Source organism: Lepidothrix coronata, unplaced genomic scaffold (genome assembly GCF_001604755.1).
Source record: "Lepidothrix coronata isolate B3197 unplaced genomic scaffold, Lepidothrix_coronata-1.0 Scaffold229, whole genome shotgun sequence".
In the NCBI taxonomy this organism is placed as follows: Eukaryota; Metazoa; Chordata; class Aves; order Passeriformes; family Pipridae; genus Lepidothrix; species Lepidothrix coronata.
Window position 1 is genome coordinate 214557 of NW_016690409.1, and position 21116 is coordinate 235672.

At 52.2% G+C, this 21116-nt stretch overlaps 2 protein-coding genes across 3 annotated transcripts in view; both read right to left on the reverse strand.

The window, feature by feature from the left end:
• Positions 1 to 230: 230 nt before the first annotated feature.
• On the reverse strand, positions 231 to 12951 carry CCR7 (C-C motif chemokine receptor 7). 2 transcript variants are annotated; one of them, XM_017834075.1, is made up of 3 exons: positions 12936 to 12951; positions 4753 to 4802; positions 231 to 3431 (listed from the first exon to the last, which is right to left on the reverse strand). In XM_017834075.1, exon 3 carries the CDS (start codon positions 3306 to 3308, stop codon positions 2367 to 2369), a length of 942 nt encoding a protein of 313 aa, XP_017689564.1. In that variant the 5' UTR covers positions 3309 to 3431; positions 4753 to 4802; positions 12936 to 12951; the 3' UTR covers positions 231 to 2366. The 2 variants fall into 2 exon arrangements, with proteins under 2 accessions (XP_017689564.1, XP_017689563.1); XM_017834074.1 differs by lacking the exon at positions 12936 to 12951 and adding an exon at positions 9908 to 10011.
• A 4019-nt stretch (positions 12952 to 16970) lies between these two features.
• SMARCE1 (SWI/SNF related, matrix associated, actin dependent regulator of chromatin, subfamily e, member 1) overlaps positions 16971 to 21116 on the reverse strand; it is a 15586-nt gene continuing 11440 nt past the window's right edge. Inside the window, exons 6-9 of the mRNA XM_017834057.1 lie at positions 20821 to 21040; positions 19733 to 19834; positions 19025 to 19235; positions 16971 to 18312 (exon numbers count right to left, since the gene is read on the reverse strand). Coding sequence (XP_017689546.1) covers positions 18101 to 18312; positions 19025 to 19235; positions 19733 to 19834; positions 20821 to 21040 — 745 coding nt within the window. The 3' untranslated portion in view covers positions 16971 to 18100. The remainder of the gene's footprint in view (positions 18313 to 19024; positions 19236 to 19732; positions 19835 to 20820; positions 21041 to 21116) is intronic.

Here is a 21116-nt window from a genome sequence, read left to right on the forward strand (position 1 = left end):
AACCAACTTATTTCTATTTAGTTTATTTTACATGGTTCCTTTCCTGCAGGGCAGCACCGGTACGAGGCTGAGCTGATCAAACAGCTCCTGACAGGACAAAAAGGAGGTGACAGGGACTGTAGAAGGATGGAGAAAATGCAATGGAAAACTAAAGATATTTTATTTAAATCATTATAATTTATTTTTTCACAAATAGCAAAATACAGTCAGTTTTCAGACATCAATGGGGAGCCTCGAGTTGGGATCTTAGGCCGATGTTAACGTGACTCATCTAAATCAGATGCAAATTTGTTCTGTCCATTAAATTTAAACAAGGAAAGCTGCTCACTGGCATTGCCACTGCCTCACTGAGGCACCAGCTGTCCCACATGATGCCCTTGGATCTCTTTTATGGAAGCAGCTGCATGTTGTCCTGTGGCCCATAAAGACCTGGAGACCTCTCCATTTGCAGGAGGGGAATGGCTTTTGTCAACAGGAGACAAGTCCAGCTCCCTGTGCTGGTGGAGCAGTTTCCTCGCTGGAACAGGGTGAATGGATTCTGCATGAAAGGTTCTGTGGCAGCAGTGTGTTCTCAGGGTACATTCATGAACAGATTGAGCTTTGTCTGTGTAAAGCAGCTTTACATATTGAATATTCGTTAAGAATTTATTGTTACTGATGAGGAAAACTGCAAAGCCCCTGTGCTGGGCGTGTCCCTTGCTCTGGCCAAGCTCTCAGGAGCTGTGCCTTGCTCGAGTGAGGACAAGGAACAAACCAAGGACAAATGACTGTTCAGTGTCAGCTGTCACCCCCTGCTCCATGTGACAGAGAAGCAGCACTTCTGTGCAGTCACCTGAGCATTGTAAAAGAAAAGGAGTTCAGCAGTTCAGCACAGACAGGTAACAGGGAGCAGAACATCCTTTCTTCCCAAATCCCAGCCCCTGGCAAAATGCCATACCCCAGACCCAAATGGTTTGTGAAGAATTGATTTAGTTATGGTGGCAGGCAGGTCTGTAAGGCTGATTTTAGTCCCCGTGTCCCTAAGGCAATGCTTTCCAACCTGCAATCCACGGAGTTCCCTGTGTCACTGCCGATGGATCCGTGTGTTGAAAAGGAGGATGAATGTCTGTTTAGTGAGTGTTTTGCTGCACAAGGCTCTGTGTGTCCAGGGGAACGTGGACAGGCTTCCCCTGCCAGCCCTGGGAGAGGCTCCTGGCTGAGAGCTCTCTCCAGTGGCTGTGGGAGAGCTGTGGGATCAGAGCCCCCGGGACAAGGGCAGGAACAGCTGCACAGGCCCTGCAGCAGCTCCCCCTGACGTGCAGCTGTCCCACGGCGGCGCTTCCCAGGGTGGTCATCTGTCAGCAGGAATCTTCGCTCTTCCCGTGAAAGCGCCAACTGGAATTACAGCCCGGCCTCTTCCAAGGTCTGACTTTCCATGACAGACTTTCCATGGCAATCTGCTGTTCAGCTGCCGTGGCCCTGGCAGGGATTTTCCACACATGACTGTCCTTTGCGTTTAGATCAAACCCCGGCGAGCGGCGTCTTAGTTGGTGCCGACAGCACCGAGGGAAAACACGTCCCAGTAGCTTATGAGTGAAACACAGATCTGACCTCAAAGGCAGCTGAAGTCCTGCTAGAAGGACACATTGGTTGGGAGGGGAAGGAGAAAACCCACCCTCATGTTTGTCTCTTGAAGCCAGCAGGTGATAGCACAGAAAGAGGATACAGGCAGAAGTGAAGTGGAATTTGTACTTTTCCCGACAAACCTACGAGTGGCCACAGTGTTGTACAAAGTAATTGGAATTGTGGCTATAATTTGTATGGATTTGTTATTAGTTATAGACATTTCTGGCTTCTGATGGGGGAAGGCAGAGTACAGCCATGTGCTCGGGTGCTCCAGAGCTGGTGTTGTGTGTTGGATCGAGGGTGAGGCAAAGGCTGTGGGTGCTGGTTTGTCTTGGACTGACTCAGTGCAAGGGGCATTTCTGTAGGGCTCCAGAGCAACAGGTTGTCTTGTTAAAAGTGACATCCAAAGCAAGGGTGATGCTCCTGGAAGCTCAGCTCCAAACCAAACATTTCTGCTGCACCAGTGTCTGTTTCTCTGGGTATTTGTTGCTTTTAGGGAAAATGTTCTATTTTGGGCATTTCTGATTTTGACTGGGAAAGACTAAACTAAAGGTGAAATGGCAGGAGAAACTGTACACTCACCACCTCTCCCTTGCTTTGCTCTTAGTGACAATTCTATTGGATTTTCTCCCCAGGGGGAGGCTCCTGGGTTTTCCTCTTGCCTTCCCTGCAGTTTGGCAGGCTTTGCTCTGCCGGGAGTTCAGAACAGAGGAAGTGTTCAGAACCATTCCAGCTCGGCCCCAGCGCGCCTGGGGCTCGGCTCACGGGGAGAAGGTGGTGGTTGTCTCTGTCTCCATGGCGAAGGAGGACCTCTTGCTCTCGCGGCAGCTGGTGAGCTGCCAGAGGCGCTCCTGGCTCAGGCAGCCCAGCTCCTTCAGCAGCTTGAAGAGGTCGGTGCGGAATTTGACGCCGATGAAGGCGTAGAGGAAGGGGTTGAGGCAGCACCGGAAGCACGCCAGGGTGTAGGTCACGTCATCCGCCACGTCCAGCTTCTTGCTCTCCTCACACGAGCTGGTCTGGTTGAAGGCCGAGATGGTCTTGGCCAGCATGACACCATTGTAGGGCAGCTGGAAGACGACGAAGACAATGACCACAGCGATGATGACCTTGATGGCTTTGTTCTTCTCAAAGTTGCGGGCCTGGAGCAACGTTCTGATGATGACGAGGTAACAGAAAGACATGACCAGCAGGGGAATTAAGAAGCCGAACACCATTTGCGACACTTTGATGCCAGTGTTGAAGGTCTGCAGGTCATGAGCGATGATGGAACAACGAGGGTGGGTCTCCAGGTTGTTCACACCGCTGTGAACCAGCTCGGGGGTGGAGAGGATGAAGGCCAGGAGCCAGATGATGACGCACGTCACCTTGCTGATGAATATCATGCGGGGCCGCAGGCGGTGGGCCGAGGCCGCCTGGACGATGGCGAAGTACCTGTCGATGCTGATGGACAGCAGGAGCAGCATCCCACTGAAAAAACTCATTTTGCAGATGCAGTAAACGGCCTTGCAGGCAAACTTCCCGAAAAGCCAGTGCGTGGCCGCGCTCGCGGCCCAGAAGGGCAGGGTCAGCAGGAAGAGGATGTCTGCCAGAGCCAGGTTCAGCAGGTAGATGTCCGTCATGGTCTTCAGCCTCTTGAAGTAGATGTAGGTGAGCATCACCAGCCCGTTGCCCAGCAGCCCCGTGAAGCAGATGAGGCTGTACATGGCCGGGAGGAAGGCGGCGCGGAACGAACGCACCTCCTTCTTCTCACACAGGGTCTCGAACAGGTTGTAGTCGATGGTGCTGTTGGAGTCGTAGTCGTCGGTGACGTTGTCCCCGGCACAGAACTACAACAGGAAAAGAAGAGACGAGCGTTGGGATGGGACCGCGCGCCTGCGTGGCCGTGCCGGGAAGGGAGCCTGGAGAGGAGTCTCAGGGAGTTCCCAAGAGCTGGCTCGTGCCAGCATCACAAACAGAGCTGCCATGGCCTTGTGGCTGAAAACATTTCCCACAAGTGTGGGGGGAAGTTTGGGGCTTTTTGGGGGGCTCCAAGTGGGAATTCCACCAGAAATGTTCAGTGCTCAGCCAAGGTAACACCTGCAAAACCCTCAGACGTGTGGCAGCTTTCCAGAGTGTTCCAGGGCCCACCTCCAGCTGTGTGTACACAGCTGGCTGGTGGGTCAAATGTGAGAAATAAAACATCCTTCAGCTAAATCAAAAATGAACAGAGGTGGCAGTGGGACGGTGAGGAAATGCAGTGAGTGCAGCAGGAAGCTGCTCCGGGCCGGCGCAGACGCGGTACCGGTGTCTCCTTCAGGCCCCTGATTTCAGTTCTGATTATTCTTGTTTCATCTTCCTACACTGCCATAAGCTGTGGGGCAGAGGGAGCCTGTGGTATCTGTGCCCTGCTTTCTGTGACTTATTAGTCTCCAGAACCTTCTCCCCATCTCACAGAGATGAAAGGTTTCCCCTGGATACCCCCCCCGTTATCATGAGCATCTCTGTGCTCGCCATCTCGGCAGGTTTGGTTTCACCACATCCTCCCAGCAGTGAAAGGGAAAAGAACGGGCTGCTCGGCTCTGCCTGAGCCTCAGGGAGCCCCAAGGGCCTGGGGGGGCTGGTGCTGCCTGGGACTGCAGGCCCCAGGGCCAGGCCCCAGTCTGGGAGCAGGTCATGGCACAGCTCCGTGCTTGGGGTTCTCCTTCCTGGTCAGGGTGACTCTGAGCAGGAACGGGCAGAGGAAGATGCTGGGCTCTTCCTCCTTGGGCACATCCCTCTCCAGCACAGCCCTTGGTTGGAGCCTGGCACCTTGACCAGGGATTTGCAGGGAGCAGGGAACCAACTGCTCCCCACTGTCAGCATAGGGTGCTCCTGTCTGTCCTGGGAATGCTCATTTTGGGGCTGACAGGGGACTCTCACAGCCACGGCCATTTGAAAATCACAGCGTTTGTGTCACTGTTTTTCCCTCCTTGGTTTTGTCCCTCCTGTTTGTGTCTCTCTAGCAGGGCTCTGCTCTCACCTCCCACCTCCCACGGCTGGATCCTGGGGTGAGCAGCCCTGTCCCCACACACCTCTGGGGCTGTGGGTGGCTGCTCTGAGTTTTTGAGATCTCTCTTTAGCCACAACACAGAGCAGCTGGATTTCAAAATGTTGTTAAAAACATCTTACCTGAAAAACGAGTGGCAGGCTGAAAACAAGGGTGACCTTTAGCTTCTTGCCTAGGAAAGAAGGAGATGCTGTGTTAGTGGCTCAGTGGGGCTTTCCACGTGGTTCTCAGTTTGAAAAAACAGAGCCCCCACAGCTGGGGAAATCAAAACCTGGTGAAGATGCCAACAGGATAACCCAGGGTCACACAAGTTACTGTCAGAGCACGGATGAAGTCTCAGGAGTCTGCTCCCTCCAGCTTCATAGAACCAGAGAACAGTTTGGGTTGGAAGAGACCTTTAAAGGTCATTCAGTCCAACCCCCTGCAGTGAGCAGGGACATCTTCAACCAGACCAGGTTGCTCAGAGCCCTGTCCAGTGAAGACTGAGAGCTGAGGACACTTGTGCACAGCGCACCCATTTTGATTTCATCCATTACTTTTCCCTGCAGGCAGCCAGCAGCCTGTCCCCTGTGCCTGTGCAGCTTAACCCACGTGAAAACAGCCAGCTGTGAGGGCCATAAATCCAGCCCAGCTATGCCCCTGCAGTGCCAGCTCCCCCCTGGGACAGATGGAACTGCCTGAAATTTATTGCTCCTCTCTAAATGTCAGAGTTGGCTTCTGCTGCCTTGGGATGTGGAGATACAGGACGCTGACAGCTGGGAGGAAGAACTGAATTCAGAGCCAGGTGTGATGGTGGTGAGAGCAATCTCAGCCGAGCAGCTCTTCCTGCTGTGGTTTGCAGGGCAGGGACCAGGACAGCTTTCTCCTCTCTCTATTTAAAGCTCGTACCAGCATCTACCTCGAGCAGTTGCCACTGAAAGTTTGCTCAGCTGGAAGTGAGAAAGCCCCGGGCTCTGCTCTGGTGTGAGCAGGAGAAGAGTCCCTCCCTGAGGGACAGTGGCATTGGCTGTGGAGTGTCGTGCTGCTGCCCTAGGATGTCCCTCCAGGCCCTGGCTGCTCCCCACACTGCAGCCCCTCGCTCCCTGTGGGATATCTGCTCGGGGAGCACCGAGCGAGGAGATGCCTTTGGCTTTCAGTTGCCTTTGGCTTTCAGTTGCCTGTTTCTTCTAGGAACTCTGCCTTGCTCCTCATGGCCTGGTTGTTCATGAATGTGACTGATTCCTGTGCCCCTCTCATGCTTAGTGTCTGCTGGACACAGCTCTGCTGTTTCAGAGCTCCTTTGTGCCCTTCCCTGCTCTATCGGGCTCCTGCTCAGGTGTTGCACAGGACCAGGATGTTGAACTTGCACTATTCAGGTAACTGGACCCATTGCACCACGTCCCCACATCAAATCACACGCAACAGCATCACTAATAACAGACAGAGTTACTCAGTATCTGGACTGGGGGTGTTTGTTTATACACGACAGTGATGTGTGGGTGAGAGATCCTCAGCCACGTGTGAAAACTCACGCTGCTCGTCCCCAGGCCTGTGTAACAGCCTTCCCCAACATCCCCTAGCAGTTGTGTCTCACCTCCCCCCCCATTTTCATCTTTTATACTCATGCAGTTGCGTGCTTGGTTGTGTCCACCCACCCCTCACCTTCTCCAGATCCTCCTGGGGGGACCTGAGGGGTTCACCAGGGCACCCTCAGCGTGGGTTAGTCAGGAGGGGGGGAGAGCAAGGCTGGGCCTGAGGGGAGACAGGGGAGCTTCTGTCTGTCTGTTCTCTCTGGCCACTGGCTTTCACTCTGAGCAGTCCCAGACTGCAGGAAGAGGTTTGGTGTCTGGTGTGGTTGTCTCCCCTTCGAGCTGCTGCTCTGACTTTGCAGTTACACAAGAAAGACACGGAAAGGCCCAAGGACTGGGACCTGCTGAGTGATTTAAGCAAGCCCAGACTGTAACTGCTCTCCCTGCTGGGAAACGGGCACAGGGTCCCTGATCTCTGCAAAAACCCAGCCATGGGACTCTTTATTCTTCTGTTGCTCCTCCTGAATAGCCTGGTTCCTTGGGGACTCCTGGGGTTGGTGCTGTGGCTGCCTGTGGATGGATGATAAGTCCCTGTGGGTGGGTGATAACCTGTGCTGGCCCAGCTCAGCCCCACCAGGCAGGGACTGAGGCCTCAAATGCAATTACCTCCCTGGCAGCTGGATAAAAGGAGGCAGAGGAGAACCACCCTCATTCCAGGGAGGAAAGCACCGACCTAAACCCGAGTCCACCAGCTGCTCTCCATGGCTTGGTTTGCAAACCCCAGGCCCAGCCCTGGCTGAAGATGAGCAGTGGCAGTGCCCAGCCCTGGTGAGGGCTGCTCTGCTCTGTTGTGTTCTGTTTTCTTATCACCTAGTGAAGGTCTAACAAAACAGGACCGAAAACGTGACTCAACCAACTCCTGGAACAGTTCAGCCCATATCATTCCTTTGAAGATCATCACAGTTTTCCCTCCCCCTCTCGGTTGCTGTTTCAAGTGTCTTAAATGTCAAATGACTTTTCAATATGAAGAAAGCCTGTGCTGTCTCTGCCCCTCTTGCTGTGCCCCCACCTCAGGTTACACATTTGCAAAGGCTCAAGCCCAGAGGCCCTGCAGCCTCCCGCTCCTCACACACCAGTTTGAGCTCGTCTGTGCCACTGGTTTCAGTGAGACTGGACAAGAACCTTGGTCTCCCCTCAGTTCTCTTGGGGCCTGGGGCGCTGGGCAGAAGCAAATGAGAAGACATGAGCTGTGCTCTGCAGTTTATCAGCCAGTTTAGGTACATTTCCTTACTTTTTCTTTCTTTTTTCACACCCCCTGGCAGTTGGCTGCTCTGGGTATTTTCTTAAAAATTCTTAAAAGTTTTGTTCCTCAAAATATTAAGGGAAAAAAAAAACCCTCCCAAAAATCCCCACAACCAGTTGCACTAGAAACCTTGTTTATAAAAATATACCAAAACCCCACCACAGCAAATGAGTCAGCCTGGCCATAAAGCCCCGTGTCAGCCCCCACGTCCCTCAGCCTGGGAGGTGCTGGTTTGCTGCTGTCCCTGTCCTGCAGGACCCAGGGACAGGTGGAAAGGGGAATTGCTCCATGGGAATGAAGGAGGGAAGGGGTCTGTTGATGGCAGGGGATGGCAGCCCATCAGTTTTGACAATCTTCCTCCTTAGATTAAGCCCAAGGGGTGGGATTCATCCTTTGACACCTGGTGAGCTGTTCAGGCTCCCTCAATAGCAAAGGGAAAGAAACAGATGTTTTTAAATCATGGTTCAGGTGTCCTGGGCTGGGCACCTGGGCTGTGCTGTGGCAGAAGGGTGGGTGAGTTTGGAAAGGTAAATCTCACTCAGTTTATCTGAATCTGCCTGAGAATCAGCAGCTAATTGTAAGCAAGGTACGAGCAGCTGCAGGGACAGTGAATCCCCCCAAGTACACCTGGGAAAGCTTCTGAGAGCGAGAAATATTTGGAAGCAGGACATTTGCCCCGAGGAGGAGAGAGGAGCAGAGACATGACCCTGAGGGTGGTTAAACCAGGCTGGACAAAGGACCAGGGCAGCTCCTGCCCACACGGGTCTGGCTCACGCTGGGGGAGCAGCCACTGCCCAGGGGTGGATGAGAGCAAAGCAGAGGCTGGGAAGGCTTTAGGGAGCATTGGGAAGGCTTTAGGGAGCATTGGGAATGCTTTGGAGACCATTGGCAAAGCTGAGCAAACCTGCCCTGGCCAAACCCTCGTGGTGAAAGAACATTTTTTGGTCGCCTGGAACTGCAAAGCAAAAGTTCCCGCTCAGCACACGTGCAGGCAGGGAGTAACTTACTCTCTGCACCTTCATACATGTACCAGTTTCTGGTGCCTCTTCACCAGCAGCACAGAGGCTTCTGGGGGAAGAATCGGGTATTTCTGAGAAAAGTTAATCATACTTAAGTGATCTAATGGCTATTGGCAGTTAACAGCTCTGTGCCTTCCCCCCCTCACAACCGGCAGGGCAAGGACACCTCATTTCAGGAGTGAGCAGACCAGAGAAACCCAGTCATGCTCTTATTTCTTGTGTTCACTGATCTGTTACAGAAGAAAGTTAATAATTATCTGCCTCCACTCCTTTCAGGAAACTGTGAATCAAAGGACAAGATAAGCAGGGATAAGCAAGTTAAAAGCCTCAGGCTGAAGTGAGCCAGAAGCGTTTCAAAGACAGCACCACCTCTGGGCATCTTCCAGAGGAATGGAATATTCCTCTGAAATACAACAGTGGGACAAAAACCCCAAAGCAGGAACACTATCCTACTCTTCTTGTCAGATTCTCACTAACTCTTTCTTTTCCCTGTCATGATTTGCCTTTTCCAAGAGCTAAGCTCGAGTTCAGCTGCCCCCAAACACCAAACCCCTCGGAACAAGCAGCCACAAAACGCCCATGGGATGATGCAAAGGCCAGAAGTTTAAACAGGAGGAGAGTGTTGTGTGGTGGGCAGGTCCAGATGGGTTCTGGTGTGTTGGTTTGGATGCAAGGATTCTAAAATCCAGGAATTTCCTTAGCCATTGATTGCCGGAGGCTGTGAGAAGGCATCCATGAGAAGATTCCCTCAGCCCCTTCCCTGCTCCTGCCTGGAGTGTCCTGTGGGACCCGGCCCCTCCTGCCTGCTCCTGCATCCCCAGAGCCTCCTGCATCCCTGGAGCATCCCCAGAGCCTTCTGCATCCCTGGAGCATCCCCAGAGCCTCCTGCATCCCTGGAGCATCCCCAGAGCCTCCTGCATCCCTGGAGCATCCTGAATTCCCAAAGCCGTTTGCATCCCCAGAGCCTCCTGCATCCCCAGTGTTCCTGCAGATATTCATCAATAAAAATAATTTGCAAAAGACTGGATGGACTTAGCGAACAACCTCAGCTTTACTTGCTCCTAATTCCTCAATTTATTCACTGAATTATAACATTGCCAAGGAGAGAGTGTTCTCTCTCTCTCTTTTTTTTTTTTTAACTAAGAACACAGAAGAAAAGGTGTGGACTATGCAAGAAGAGCCCATTTGCTTTGGGACACAAGAGCCCATAACATTGCCTCCACACTTGTTTTTTGCCTGTTTGTTTCTGAAGTCATTTGAGGTTTCTGAGCTTCTGAAAGAGAACTGTGCATTTTTTTTTTAAATAGTAAAAATGAGGAAGATGAAAGTCTTTTATACTGTTTAAATACTCTGATAGAAGCGTCCCACTCCTGTGTCACAGGGCAGGAGTTCGAGCACCATTAATAAAGCTGAAGACACAGCCAGAGGCTGCAGCCCAGGTACTCACCCCCGACCATGGTGTGGTTCCAGCAGGGATCTGGTCACAGTGTCAGTGAGAGCATCACAAGCTCCAGCTGCTGCCAGAGACCCTCCTCGGGGAACTCTGCTTTTATACTTCCTGCCCCCTGCGAGGAGCCCGGTGACACCAGGCACCCTGGTGTCACTGACATTCAGCAGACCCTCCTCCCCTTCCTCCTCCTCCTCCTCCTCCTCCTCCTCCTCCTCCTCCTCATGTGCTCGGAGCCCTGCGGTGCTGCCTTGGCAGGTCCCACACACCCAGGGCTGTCACTGCCACACAGGGTGTGAGGTGGGCTCTGCTTCTGCCCCAACACATGGTCTGCAGTGAGGGAACCAGGGGAAGGAGGCTCCTTCTCACCTCCCCTCTGCAGCAGGTCCTGCTTCATCCGTGGAGCACCCGCAGAGCCCAGTGCTGGAGGAAATGGGGAGGATCCATCCCGCCTGCCAGACCCGTTCTGGGAAGGGTGTTCAGGATGAAAAGGCTCAGTGCACAGGACTGCCCGTGGCCAGCAGCCCTTCACCCTTCTCCCTCACGACACTGTCAGCAGCTCAGTGACTTCCCCTCTTTCTGCTTTTGGGTATTTTTGTGCTCCCATCTGCACCATCTTCCCCAAATCTTCTGCACTTTGGAAGTCCCACTCCTTCCCCCAAGGCAAATCAGTGGCTTTTGTTTGGTGGGTGTCCAAGGGGGGCCCTGCTCTTGGAACAGACCCCTCTAACAGGCAGAAACATCTCCAGCTCCTCATAAACTCAGTTTCCTCCCAGGCCAGGGTCACTTAGAATTACTGCCTTTGGCCTCACGTCCTGTCCATCCTCTCACGCTGTGCCAGTGCTGTTACTGCAGCCAGGTGGAAAAACAGAGCATCACAGGATGGAATCCCAGCCCCAGTTAAATATATCTGAAGTTGAGGATAGTCTTGAGGGTCCTGTGGATGGTCTTGGATCCTGTGTAAAGACCCAGATCCAGTTTCAGACCATCCTTAGACGTGGTGACAGCCCGGCTGTCACTTAAAATCCTTCCCAGTGTTTCTCTCTCAGTGGGCCTGTGCTGCTGTGGTTCTGAGCCCGTTCTGGGGTGCTCAGGGCAGGGTGCTTGAGGACCATGGGGGTTTTTCCCTGCTCACCCAACGTGACCCTCACCTCCCCTGGCGTGCTCTGTGTGCTGCCCCTGCACCTCGCCTGGCACTTATCTCGGTCAGCGGGTGCCGTTCCCGTCTCTGCAGCTATTTATTGCTCTGTTTGCCTCTGCTCACCAGGTACCCGGGCAGGTACGGTGCCTCGAGAGCTTTATCTCGTAACCACTTCCCCCAAAGAGGACCAGAGATGAAAAGACTTCCCTCGGGTACGGGCAGAATACCCAGAATCAGGGGGTGTAACGGGGGTGTGAAGGATTCACACACGGTCACGGCACTGCCTGGGGAGGGGTGGGTGTGCAGAGAGGGGAATGGGCCCCTCAGCGTGCTCTGTGTCCCCACTGCTCCAGGGAGAGGCAGCTGGCAGTGTCCTGGTGGATCCATCCCCAGGTCTGTGCTGGCTGAAGCCAAAGACAAGGAGGGGACGCAGGCAGGTGGTTTGCAGTTTGTTTTCTGCACATGGTCCCAATCTTCATCTTCAGAGCTTTGATAGATGCCAAGTTCTGTGCTGCCAGAGCCCATTCAAGCAAATTGTTTTTCTTAAAAAGAATGGGAATATTTAAAATAAACAATTTGCTCTCTGTGTGTGACACTGAATTTCTTTATGGTCACGTTTTATCCCCAGGGAGTTCTCAGAAGTTATTAAAACTTTGCTTAATTCAATTGTGTATATTTCCAGCCTATTTCATGCCTCAGTGATTCCATCTCTTTGACACATTCCCTGAACCCGAGTGCCCCATGAGCAGCTTTTCACAAAACTGTGATCCTGTGGGAGCAAACACACCGAACTCCAACAGTGCCAGGCCTGAGCCGTGCCCAGGAAAGCCACACTGCTCTGTCACTAGAACCCATTTGTTACCCCAGAGTTAATTAACTATATAAAAAGTTAATTAACCATATAAAGAGAATCAAGTTACCAGGTATTTCCAGTCCCTGGGTCCCTCTGTGGGGACCCTTCAGTGCCAGAAGAGTGGAAGTCAGTGATTCAAACCTGCTGCTCAAGCCGCAGGTTCATCAATCAACTTCTCAACGAAAATGCATTTCCTGATAAATTCCACAGGAAGTTGCTCAGAAAGAGAGATTTCGGTTCAGTTCAGGCTCGTTCCACTTGAATTGAAACATCGAGTTAGAACCGAAGTGAGCTGTGTAATCTTGAGTTGCTCTGACGTTAGACTGTGGCTCACTCAGCCATGGAATATTGTAAGGGAGTCGAGTTCTGTGTCTCACATCCACGGGCTGTGTGTAAAGCTGGGATTCCTGCAGGCTGTCCTAACTCATGGACATCCTGAGGCAGGAAGGATCCCGGTGCTGCAGGAGATGGTTCCTGGACAGCACACACGGGCTGGGGGGTCTTGGAAAGCAAAACTCGGGGTTCTGCCTCAGGAGGCGGAATTCGGTCTGAGAAAAGCACAACACGGAGTGTTCTTATACCCTGGATTCAAAACTTTCTGGTATTTTCCACTGATTTTGCTTTAGGTGAATTGAGATGGAAACTCCGGCTCCCTCCCCCTGTTCTGAGCCACGGGAAGGTTCGTCCCCTTCATCCCCTTCGCTGGAGGAAGCCAGAGATGCCCAGACAGAAGCACTGGTGAGTGCAGGGTGAACCTTTCCCAGCTGCACTTCCCAGTTGCATCCCTGTGCTGACGTCAAGGAGGGACCCTGACGTCTGCCCTGCTGCTCCCTCTGCCCAGCAATGCCAGCCCGGGGTACTCAGGATCTCCCAGCTCTGGCTCTGCTCCTGCCCAGACCCCCCTCTCTGATGTCTGGGGCACCCCGGGGGGTTTGTGGTGGAAGTCACGGGGGTTGCTCTGGGGGGGCATCTGATGTCATCGTTCCTCAACAAACAGAAATAGCAGAAGTGAAATTATGGAGTAAATTCCTGACCTTCAGAGGGGCTCCGAGCTGGGATTCCTCGCCCGGCGGAGTTCTTCGAACGGGCGCAGGGGATGCCCTGACAAACTGTCTCATGATTGTGATCTCACCACGAGGTTATTAACAGATCCTTATCCCCCGGGGGGAGGAAGCAATCTGTGCAGTGCCAGCTCTGATGGGGGTGTGCAGCTGCCCACAGTGGTCCCCGCAGCAGGGAAGGGCACAGCCGGTGTCACCGGGAATTCACCCGCCTCGTGCCCGCATCACGTATCAGGTGATGGCCTTGCTCTCCAGTTCTTTTTTTGAGGGAAAAAAAGAGAGATTTACCAAGTTGGCATCTGCCCTGCACTAAAGCATGGACGTCAGGAGGAATTTCTTCACAGAACTATGGCAGGGAGGGCACACGAGCACCAGTTGTGTCTAGAGAGGGTTTAAGCCTTCCCACAGAAGTGGGCAAACACTGCTGGGAATTCCCACAGGGTATCAAACACTAGTGAGCAGCGAATTGTTTAGGGAGCTGAAGAGATCCTGATTAGGGAGATAAAGCATTATGGCCCCTAAAAATAATTGAGGGTTGAAGTGTCCCTGACCATCCAGCAAACATCCTTCCTGTGAGCTGTGTTATCTTATTCAAAAGGTGGAAGGTTTAGCACCAATCCACTGCTGTCTTTGGAAGAAAACTGGGTATAGAAACAAAGAATAATCCCACCAGTGGTTGCTCCAGGCAAAGCTCATCCAGCCCTCTCTGTCATGGATATAGAATTTCTCATCCCTGGAATTCAAAAAATAGTAATTAGAAAAAGATTTCTGTTGTTGTTACTGTCACTCTTTCTGGTTTGGCTTCTACCCCCCGCCCCTGAAACTGGTGCCAGAACTCAAATGTCTTTTTCTCGCCTTTTTAACAGAATCGAGGGAACAAAGCAAATTGAAACTGGTTGTTGACAGAAATTACTGACTTCTGGAAGTCGCAAGTGAAGCTGTACGTGATGACTTACAACAAAATAAGACACCAGCCTGATATGTGCAAAACCACTTCAAAAAACCCCTCGAAGGCTGTGGAAAAAGAAACGTCAAAGCGAAGGGAACTGAGAGCACAAACAGTGAGACAGGCCCGAAGCAGGATCCAGGCTCTAAAAGCCAAGTGCCTGATCCCATTTGGTCATCAGATCCCCCTGGGAGAGTTTGCCAGTCAGTAAGACCCTGCAAACACAGGGGGGATTTCAAACCCAGGGATCCAAGCCCTGGACTGAGCGTTCAAAGCCCTGGCCAGGTGTTGCAGCTCCGTGAAGGCACAACCAGTCCTGGCTGCAACGGCCCGGGATGGAACTGGTGCCTGCCTGGAAAAACACGTGGAATTCCAGCCCTCCTGTCTCCCTGATGTAACTGAGCCCCCCAGCTTTGCATCCAGGTGCCTGGAGAGCACAACCAGCAGCTTGCAGGGTGGGGGGAGCTGAACTCAGAGCTGGGATGGTTGTGTTGTTTGGAGCCCTGAGCAGTCGCACAGAGCACGTGCTGCCACAACTGCTGCTGCTGCTGGCAGGCACTGGTGATACTGTACAGGGAAAGAGTAAGAGCTGCTCACAGCTCACAGCCCAGGGCAGGACTGTGCGTTCCCCGCAGTCCCTCTCTGGGCAGGTTAATGGGGACTCCTGGTGGCAGCGCCTGCTCTGGCTCACACACCTCTGCCAGCACATAGACTGCACCACTTCCGTCTCCAGTCGGCTGTGAGGGGTGTTTTCCCTCAATATTCGGCAGCTGGGACTGCTGGGAATGCTTGTCAGTTAAGAGAATGAAGGGAGGTCAGCACAGGAGCAAGGACAGCGCTGGGGGAGCGGAGGTGGCGGCACGAGGGGTTGGATTGGTGGCCAGTGGAACATTTGTTTGTAGCTCTTGATAAATTGAATTAAAAAGTAGCTTTCTAAAAAAAAATAAACGGCAAGGCCTGCCTGGCTGGGGGTTCAGGGCAAAACCTGGGGGAAGGAGAAATAAACCATCCCTGGCTCCTCGGGACGGGGCAGGTACAGAGGCTGCACTTGGAGCTGGTGGGAAATGGGAAAACATCCTGGGATAGAGGAGGGACCTCGGCAAAGGCCTGAGCAGAGCAGGGGTCCGACCCTGCTCCACACATACTCTCCACCCACACCTCCTCCCTCTCAGGGGCTCTGGACCTGCTCCCCTGAGGCCCCCGAGGTGCAGAGGACGGGGTGTCTCCACTCCTGCCCTGAGCTGCAGCAGCACAACACTGAATGGGCTCTGATTCCGACACAGGCTGCCCCAGCCACCCCTCTGTGCCAGTGTTCAGGTTGGCTCTGATATTTCATCCCTGTAAAGCTCCATTAATCTGTTTTATTTCCTTCTGTCACCAGCATAATCCTCTCTGTAAGCAGCGTCTGCAGCTCGTTTGGCTCCAGGCAGAGCAGCTTGGCAAGACTTGTCCGGGTGATACACAAGTGACCGTTTTACCTTCTTTTTTTGTTTTGTTTCTCCAGAAGCCTTTTTTTCTCCCCTGAAAGTTCAGCTGCTGCACAAACACCAGGCTTTTGTCTTTCCCGGGGAGCCAAGCTCAGCCCAACATGTAGGTGAGGGGTTTGGAAGGGATTTGGGTGCGTGAAGCTCTTGGAGGCCCAGCATCTGGGTTCACTTCTCCTGGTGAATTGCTTCTGAACAACCTCACAAGGCACCTGGTTTATATTTTAACATCTAAATCCCTCTCAACATTTACCCTTTGGGCCCTGCTCCGTGCTATGTACCCGTTACTGTATTCCAGCTTTGTAGGTCAGAAGGGTTTTGGGGTGATAAAATCTAATTATTACATTAACGCAAAAAAAACCCCCACTCCAAACCCCTTTCAGAACGGTTCTTTTTTTAACCCAGGCGTCTTAATAACTTTTACCGAGCGTGTTTTTGTGGTGAGATAAAAGCATATTTCTGAGAACAACCCAACACAGGCTCAACCTTCTCCTGCAGAGCAAACCAGCAGCAGCACCGTGCTGCTGTCAGAGGTCACAACGCCCGACTCGGACTCAGAAACCCCTGGTTTTTCTTGCAGAGAAAAGCAAACCGAAGAAAACAACTCCCTTGCAAGATGCAAGGGAGTTTGGGGTTTGCCTCTTTGCTTCCCTGCCAGTCCCCTGGGGTGTGAGGGACTCGCCAGCCCTCAGCACCCCGTGTGGGACGGCTGCGCCCACCCACCGGCCAGACAGAGTGCCCAGGAAAGAGCTCCTCCAGTGAGCCCAGCAGCAAAGCATGAGGCCTCTTCCTCCTGGGAGAGTTCCTGGCCCTGCTGAGGACCTGCAGGTAGGCACAGGGGCCATCAGAGCTCCAGGTGGCTGCTCTGAGGCAGGGCTGGTGCAGGAGCACAGCAGAGGAGCCGGGTTTCTGCCGAGGCCAGCCTCTCTCCTGCACCAAGTCCCTGATGCTCCAGCCCCTCGTGGGCACCTCTGCCAGGCACCACAGGGCTGGCCAGTGCTCCAACACTGCCCACGGGCGTTTGTTCAGGTTCTCATGTGCTCAGAGAAGTTATTTCACCCGTGAAGATGACACCTACTCCACTCCCCCAGGGACACACCCTGAGCTGCACACGCCCGTCTTTGCCAATAATGAGTTATTTACATACACCTTGGGAATTTGGAGCAGATGAAAAGCACCTCCTCCCCCCCGCCTGCAGAACCCAGGGCTGCTGCAGATAAAAGCTGTTGCACAACAAGGGTTTGCAGCACCTCAGGTGTGGAGTCTCACCTGAGCCCTGTGGGGGTCGGCCCCCAGTCCAGGCAGCAGCTGGTATCTGTAAGAAATCAAATCCCATGTGTTTATTCTCCTCTGGCTTGAGATGGAGAACAGATGATGAAAGCTCTGAACCAAACACTGGCATTACCTTAAAAGACAAGAACAGACCACTGTGGGTTTAAAAAAAAAAAAACAAACGTTGAATTTTATTATTTTTAGACCATTTAAAAAAAAAAGACCAAAAGGATTTAAAAAACACCATCTCATAGACCCACTGCTCTGAAAAAAACACATCGATTCATTGAAGCATCACGTGTTCTCTCAGTTGTAAAGTCAAAAAGTTGCCTGGAGCTTTTGTTGCAATTAAATGTATTTTTTTCTTTTTTTTAGGGCTTTTGCTTATATAGGGCAAATTGTGGCCTTTTCTTGTAGTTCCCAGAGGTTCTGAAAGCTCATGACAAGCAAAACTACTATTTTTTTACCATTTGTGCCGTATCAGTGACTGTCTGCTCAGAGAACATGTGCGTGTTTAAACGCTCTCCTGCTCTGTACTGTGCCAGGGCTCTGGCTGAGGCCACACCAGGGTCTCTTGGTAGCAAAAAAAGGAGTTAATTGGTAAAGAAAAGCAAAGGCTTGCTGAAAGGAATCCTGCACCACAGGAAAAAATCCCTGAAGATGTGTCATTTACTGCAAGACTACACTGAGTCCTTTGGAGCTGGATCTCCTGACACGCTGCACGCAGACCACGAGCAACTTTCCATCACTGTAGAGCAGCTCCTCTAGAAAAACAACTAAGTTACACCGAAAACCCCCTAAACCCCACCTTTCAGCCTCATTCCAGAGCTGCTCCTGAGGACTGAAAGCCTTCTTTCAAAGCAAAGAGCAGGGCAGCTGCAGCAGAACTTGCCCTGGGCTGGCACAGAGCGCAGCAGCGGTGGGACACAGCGGACTGCTGGATGAGGAGAGGCTCCAGGTGACATCAGGCCTTTGCTCCAAAGTAACATCAGCTTTAAATGCCTCAGTTGTGCAGACAAGTCAGGGCTGCTGCCTGGGTGAGACACACCTGCAGCTCACTGCTGCCACACAGGGACAGGAAGGGCCTTTGGAAAAACTGCCAGTCACTGCGGCTGTGGAACGAGAAGGAAGAGAGAAGGCCTGATTTCTCACCTAAAACCAAAACTAAACCCAAATCTGTCTTTCTAGGGAAGAATTCCAAGTGATATAAGCCCCTCTCCACACTGCAACAGCCGTGCCTAGACACATGAGGTTCCTTTTCTGCCTGCTGCAGGACACCCTGTGCCTCTACAGGGCCCCTCACATCGCTACACTGGTAACCTGACGTGCCATCAACCCCCGGGGATCCTTTGGAGACAAGTGACAGAGGCAGGGAAGGTACAACAGCCGCGGAGCACGTTCTGAGATCACACAGTACTTCATTACAGACACAGTGGTTATTCCTTCTTGTCGCCCTCCTCGGCCGTGGGGTCTGCGGGCGGCTCCTCCACGGTCGCGCTGTTGCTCTCCGAGCCCGTGTTGCTGTCGCTGGTCCCCTCCTCGGCCGTGCTGTCCACGCCCTCCTGCCCGCTCTCCTTGTCCTCGGGGGTGGAGGTCCCCTCCTCACCGTTCTGCTGGTTCTCCGCGCTCTCCTCCGCGTGAGGCTCCTCTGGAACAACACATTTCTCAGTGTCACTCACATGCCAGTGCGTCTGTTTAGGTTGTGCAATTAGGATTTAGCTGTAATAAATCCGAGTGTTCCACAGCAGTTATGCCACTCAGAACGTGCAGTGACAGGCACAGCTGAGGGACCTCAGCGCTGAGGATGCATGTGGTCCTGCCACAGCATCCTGATGTCACCCACAGCTGCCTGACCTCAGAATTCCAGCCACAGGAAAGCCATGTGCCTTGTTAAACCAGAAACACTGGAATTCAAACTCCTTGGTCCCCTTTCCTTATGCTCCTGCTGTTGCAGCAGTGACTCACGGAGGTACCAGCCACGGAGACCCCTGAATCCAGCAGCATTTCCTACTGCCATTGTCCAGAGCACAAAGCAGCTGGAAAATCCACCTGAGAGCAGCTGTTCCATCCTCCTTGCTAGACACGGACACGGACAAGAAAACAATCCCAGTTGCTCCTAGTAAACCAATGTCTAACTTTGGGTTAGAGAGCATTTTTTTCCCTTGGGTACATCACACACAAAGCATGGCAGGGGGCTCTGTGTGTTCTTATCCCCTCCCCTCCTAAACTGAGTAACTGAGTAAGGAAGCAAACGTCTGTGGTCACCAAGACGCAGTGAACTGTTCTGGCTGAGCTGAGCCTCCTCAGGGACCCTCTGAGATCCTGGGAGGACTCCCCAGCAGGTCTTCAGGTGCAGTTACCTGTCTCCATCGGAGTGCTCTCCTCTTCCTTCTTCTCCTCCCCCTTGCTGGCTGCCTGCTCCTCCTCAGCTGCCAGGTTGTTCTGACTGCGCTCGGCTTGCTCAGCTGCTTCCTTTTCCCTTTCCTCCTGCCTCTTGCGAGCCTGTTCCTCAGCCTGGGCAATCTCAGCTGCAATTTTTTCCATATCCACTTCCACCTTCAAGCTGCATAACTAGCAGTTAAAAAAAAAAAAAAAGCTCTTTTACTACCTCAGGCTGAAATACAAAACATCAGGAAACCCCAGTGGTGAGTTCAGTGTTTCTGTGTGCAACATAATTTTGATTTGACAAAGGTTATATGAAAATCTTCAGTCACTAGGGAGATACAGGCATATTAACAAAAATAAAGGGGCAGGGGATAAACAAACAACGTAGAGCTTGTTATTTGAACACAGCCAAGGAGAAGAGTGTGTCCTCCACAGTGGCTTCACCTTCCTTCAGGTGCTTCTTCTCAGGCCCAGCCTGGAGGAACTCTTAAACTGTACTGGCCCCATGTCACCACTAAAGGTCACTGAAGGAGCAGGAAATCGTCCTGTGCTTTGTACCACCCACCCCAGGGCACTGCCCCAGCAGCTGGGTCCTTGCACACAACTAAACACAGGACTGACGCACTTGTACCAGAGGGGAACCAGCAGCTTCCTCAGAGTAAGTGAAGGAAAGTGAATTGTACCCTTTTAAGCTCGTTGTTGAAGGACTCTGTGCTTTCCAAAAACTTCCTCTTCTTTTCCTGGTGACGCTCCTCAATTTGCAGCAGCTCAGCTTCGAGTTTACGCTGGAAGTGAAATAAATGGCAAGAACTTCACTGTGCAGTCGCCTGAGAACTGGGTAAAGCTACAGCTGTGCACAAAAATATTTGTATGGGTTTGTTTTTAAATATTGCTCTAGTACATAAACATCCTTCTGCCTGCCTTGATCTGACAGCCGACAGCTCAGAAGTTCATACTGAAAAGTATGAACAGTAAATGGGCCCATGCAGCACTTCAGGCATATTGTAAATGAAGCTTCCAGCATCAAATGTGCACATTTTCTCTCCTATTCTGCACCCCTCAGCTCTGGATATACACAGCCCACAGGTACAGACACACTCCCACATCAATTACATTCTCATAACACAGACCACAATTCAAAGGAAAGAAGGGAAACCACCCCCTCCACCCTCCAAATAATCTGTTAATTAAAAAACCCAAGACATCTCTATCTAATCCTCGTCTCTCTTCACCCACACGCACACTGACCATGCTGACAGGGTTCTTTTGGTAACATGAGTGTTTGGAAAATACAGGCATGTGCCCAGTCAAAGCTGGGTGAAACACGTAGGTGTGACCTCACCAGATTTCCTTGTATGAGTTTAACTTCCAATTAGAAATGTTACAATAGGGACAATTTACTGCAAAAAGAAATCGTTACAAACAAGGTAATGAGTTGTCAGGTACCTGAAATCACAACTCCACCTATTACCCAGCAAACTTTTGCTGTAATAATACAGAGGGCTGTATGTCATAATGTAAAGCTATGGAGTTAATACCTAGGGTATCCTACAGAACAAAGTGCAGTTTAACATGATCCTCAGTAACAAAACAGCCCAGGTGGTGAAGTCTCACATCCTGCAGCTCCCAAGCAAACCTAGGGATTAGCTCTTGGAGTGCACAGAACATGACACCCAGCAAGAACAGTCATGTAAGCGATCAAATGATCCGAGACCTGGAGTCCAGCCCAACACCACCATGTTTTAGCTGCATCCACGTCCTTTCTCTTTACCTGATGAACCATTAAGGACTGAACCTGGCGTTTCAGGACTTGCATCCTGGCCGTGGTGACCACGGAGCGGACGTCGGGCACCACGCTCTCGCTGAGGATCTCGCTGATGAGCCGGTGGTTGCGCTGGAACCGCGCCGTGGCCGTGTGCTTCATGGAGAACCCATCGTCGTAGTCTGCAACAGAGCCCGGGGGGAACTGCTTCAGTGCCACAGGGAGGGAACTGCTTCAGTGCCACAGGGAGGGAACTGCTTCAGTGCCACAGGGAGGGAACTGCTTCAGTGCCACAGGGAGGGAAC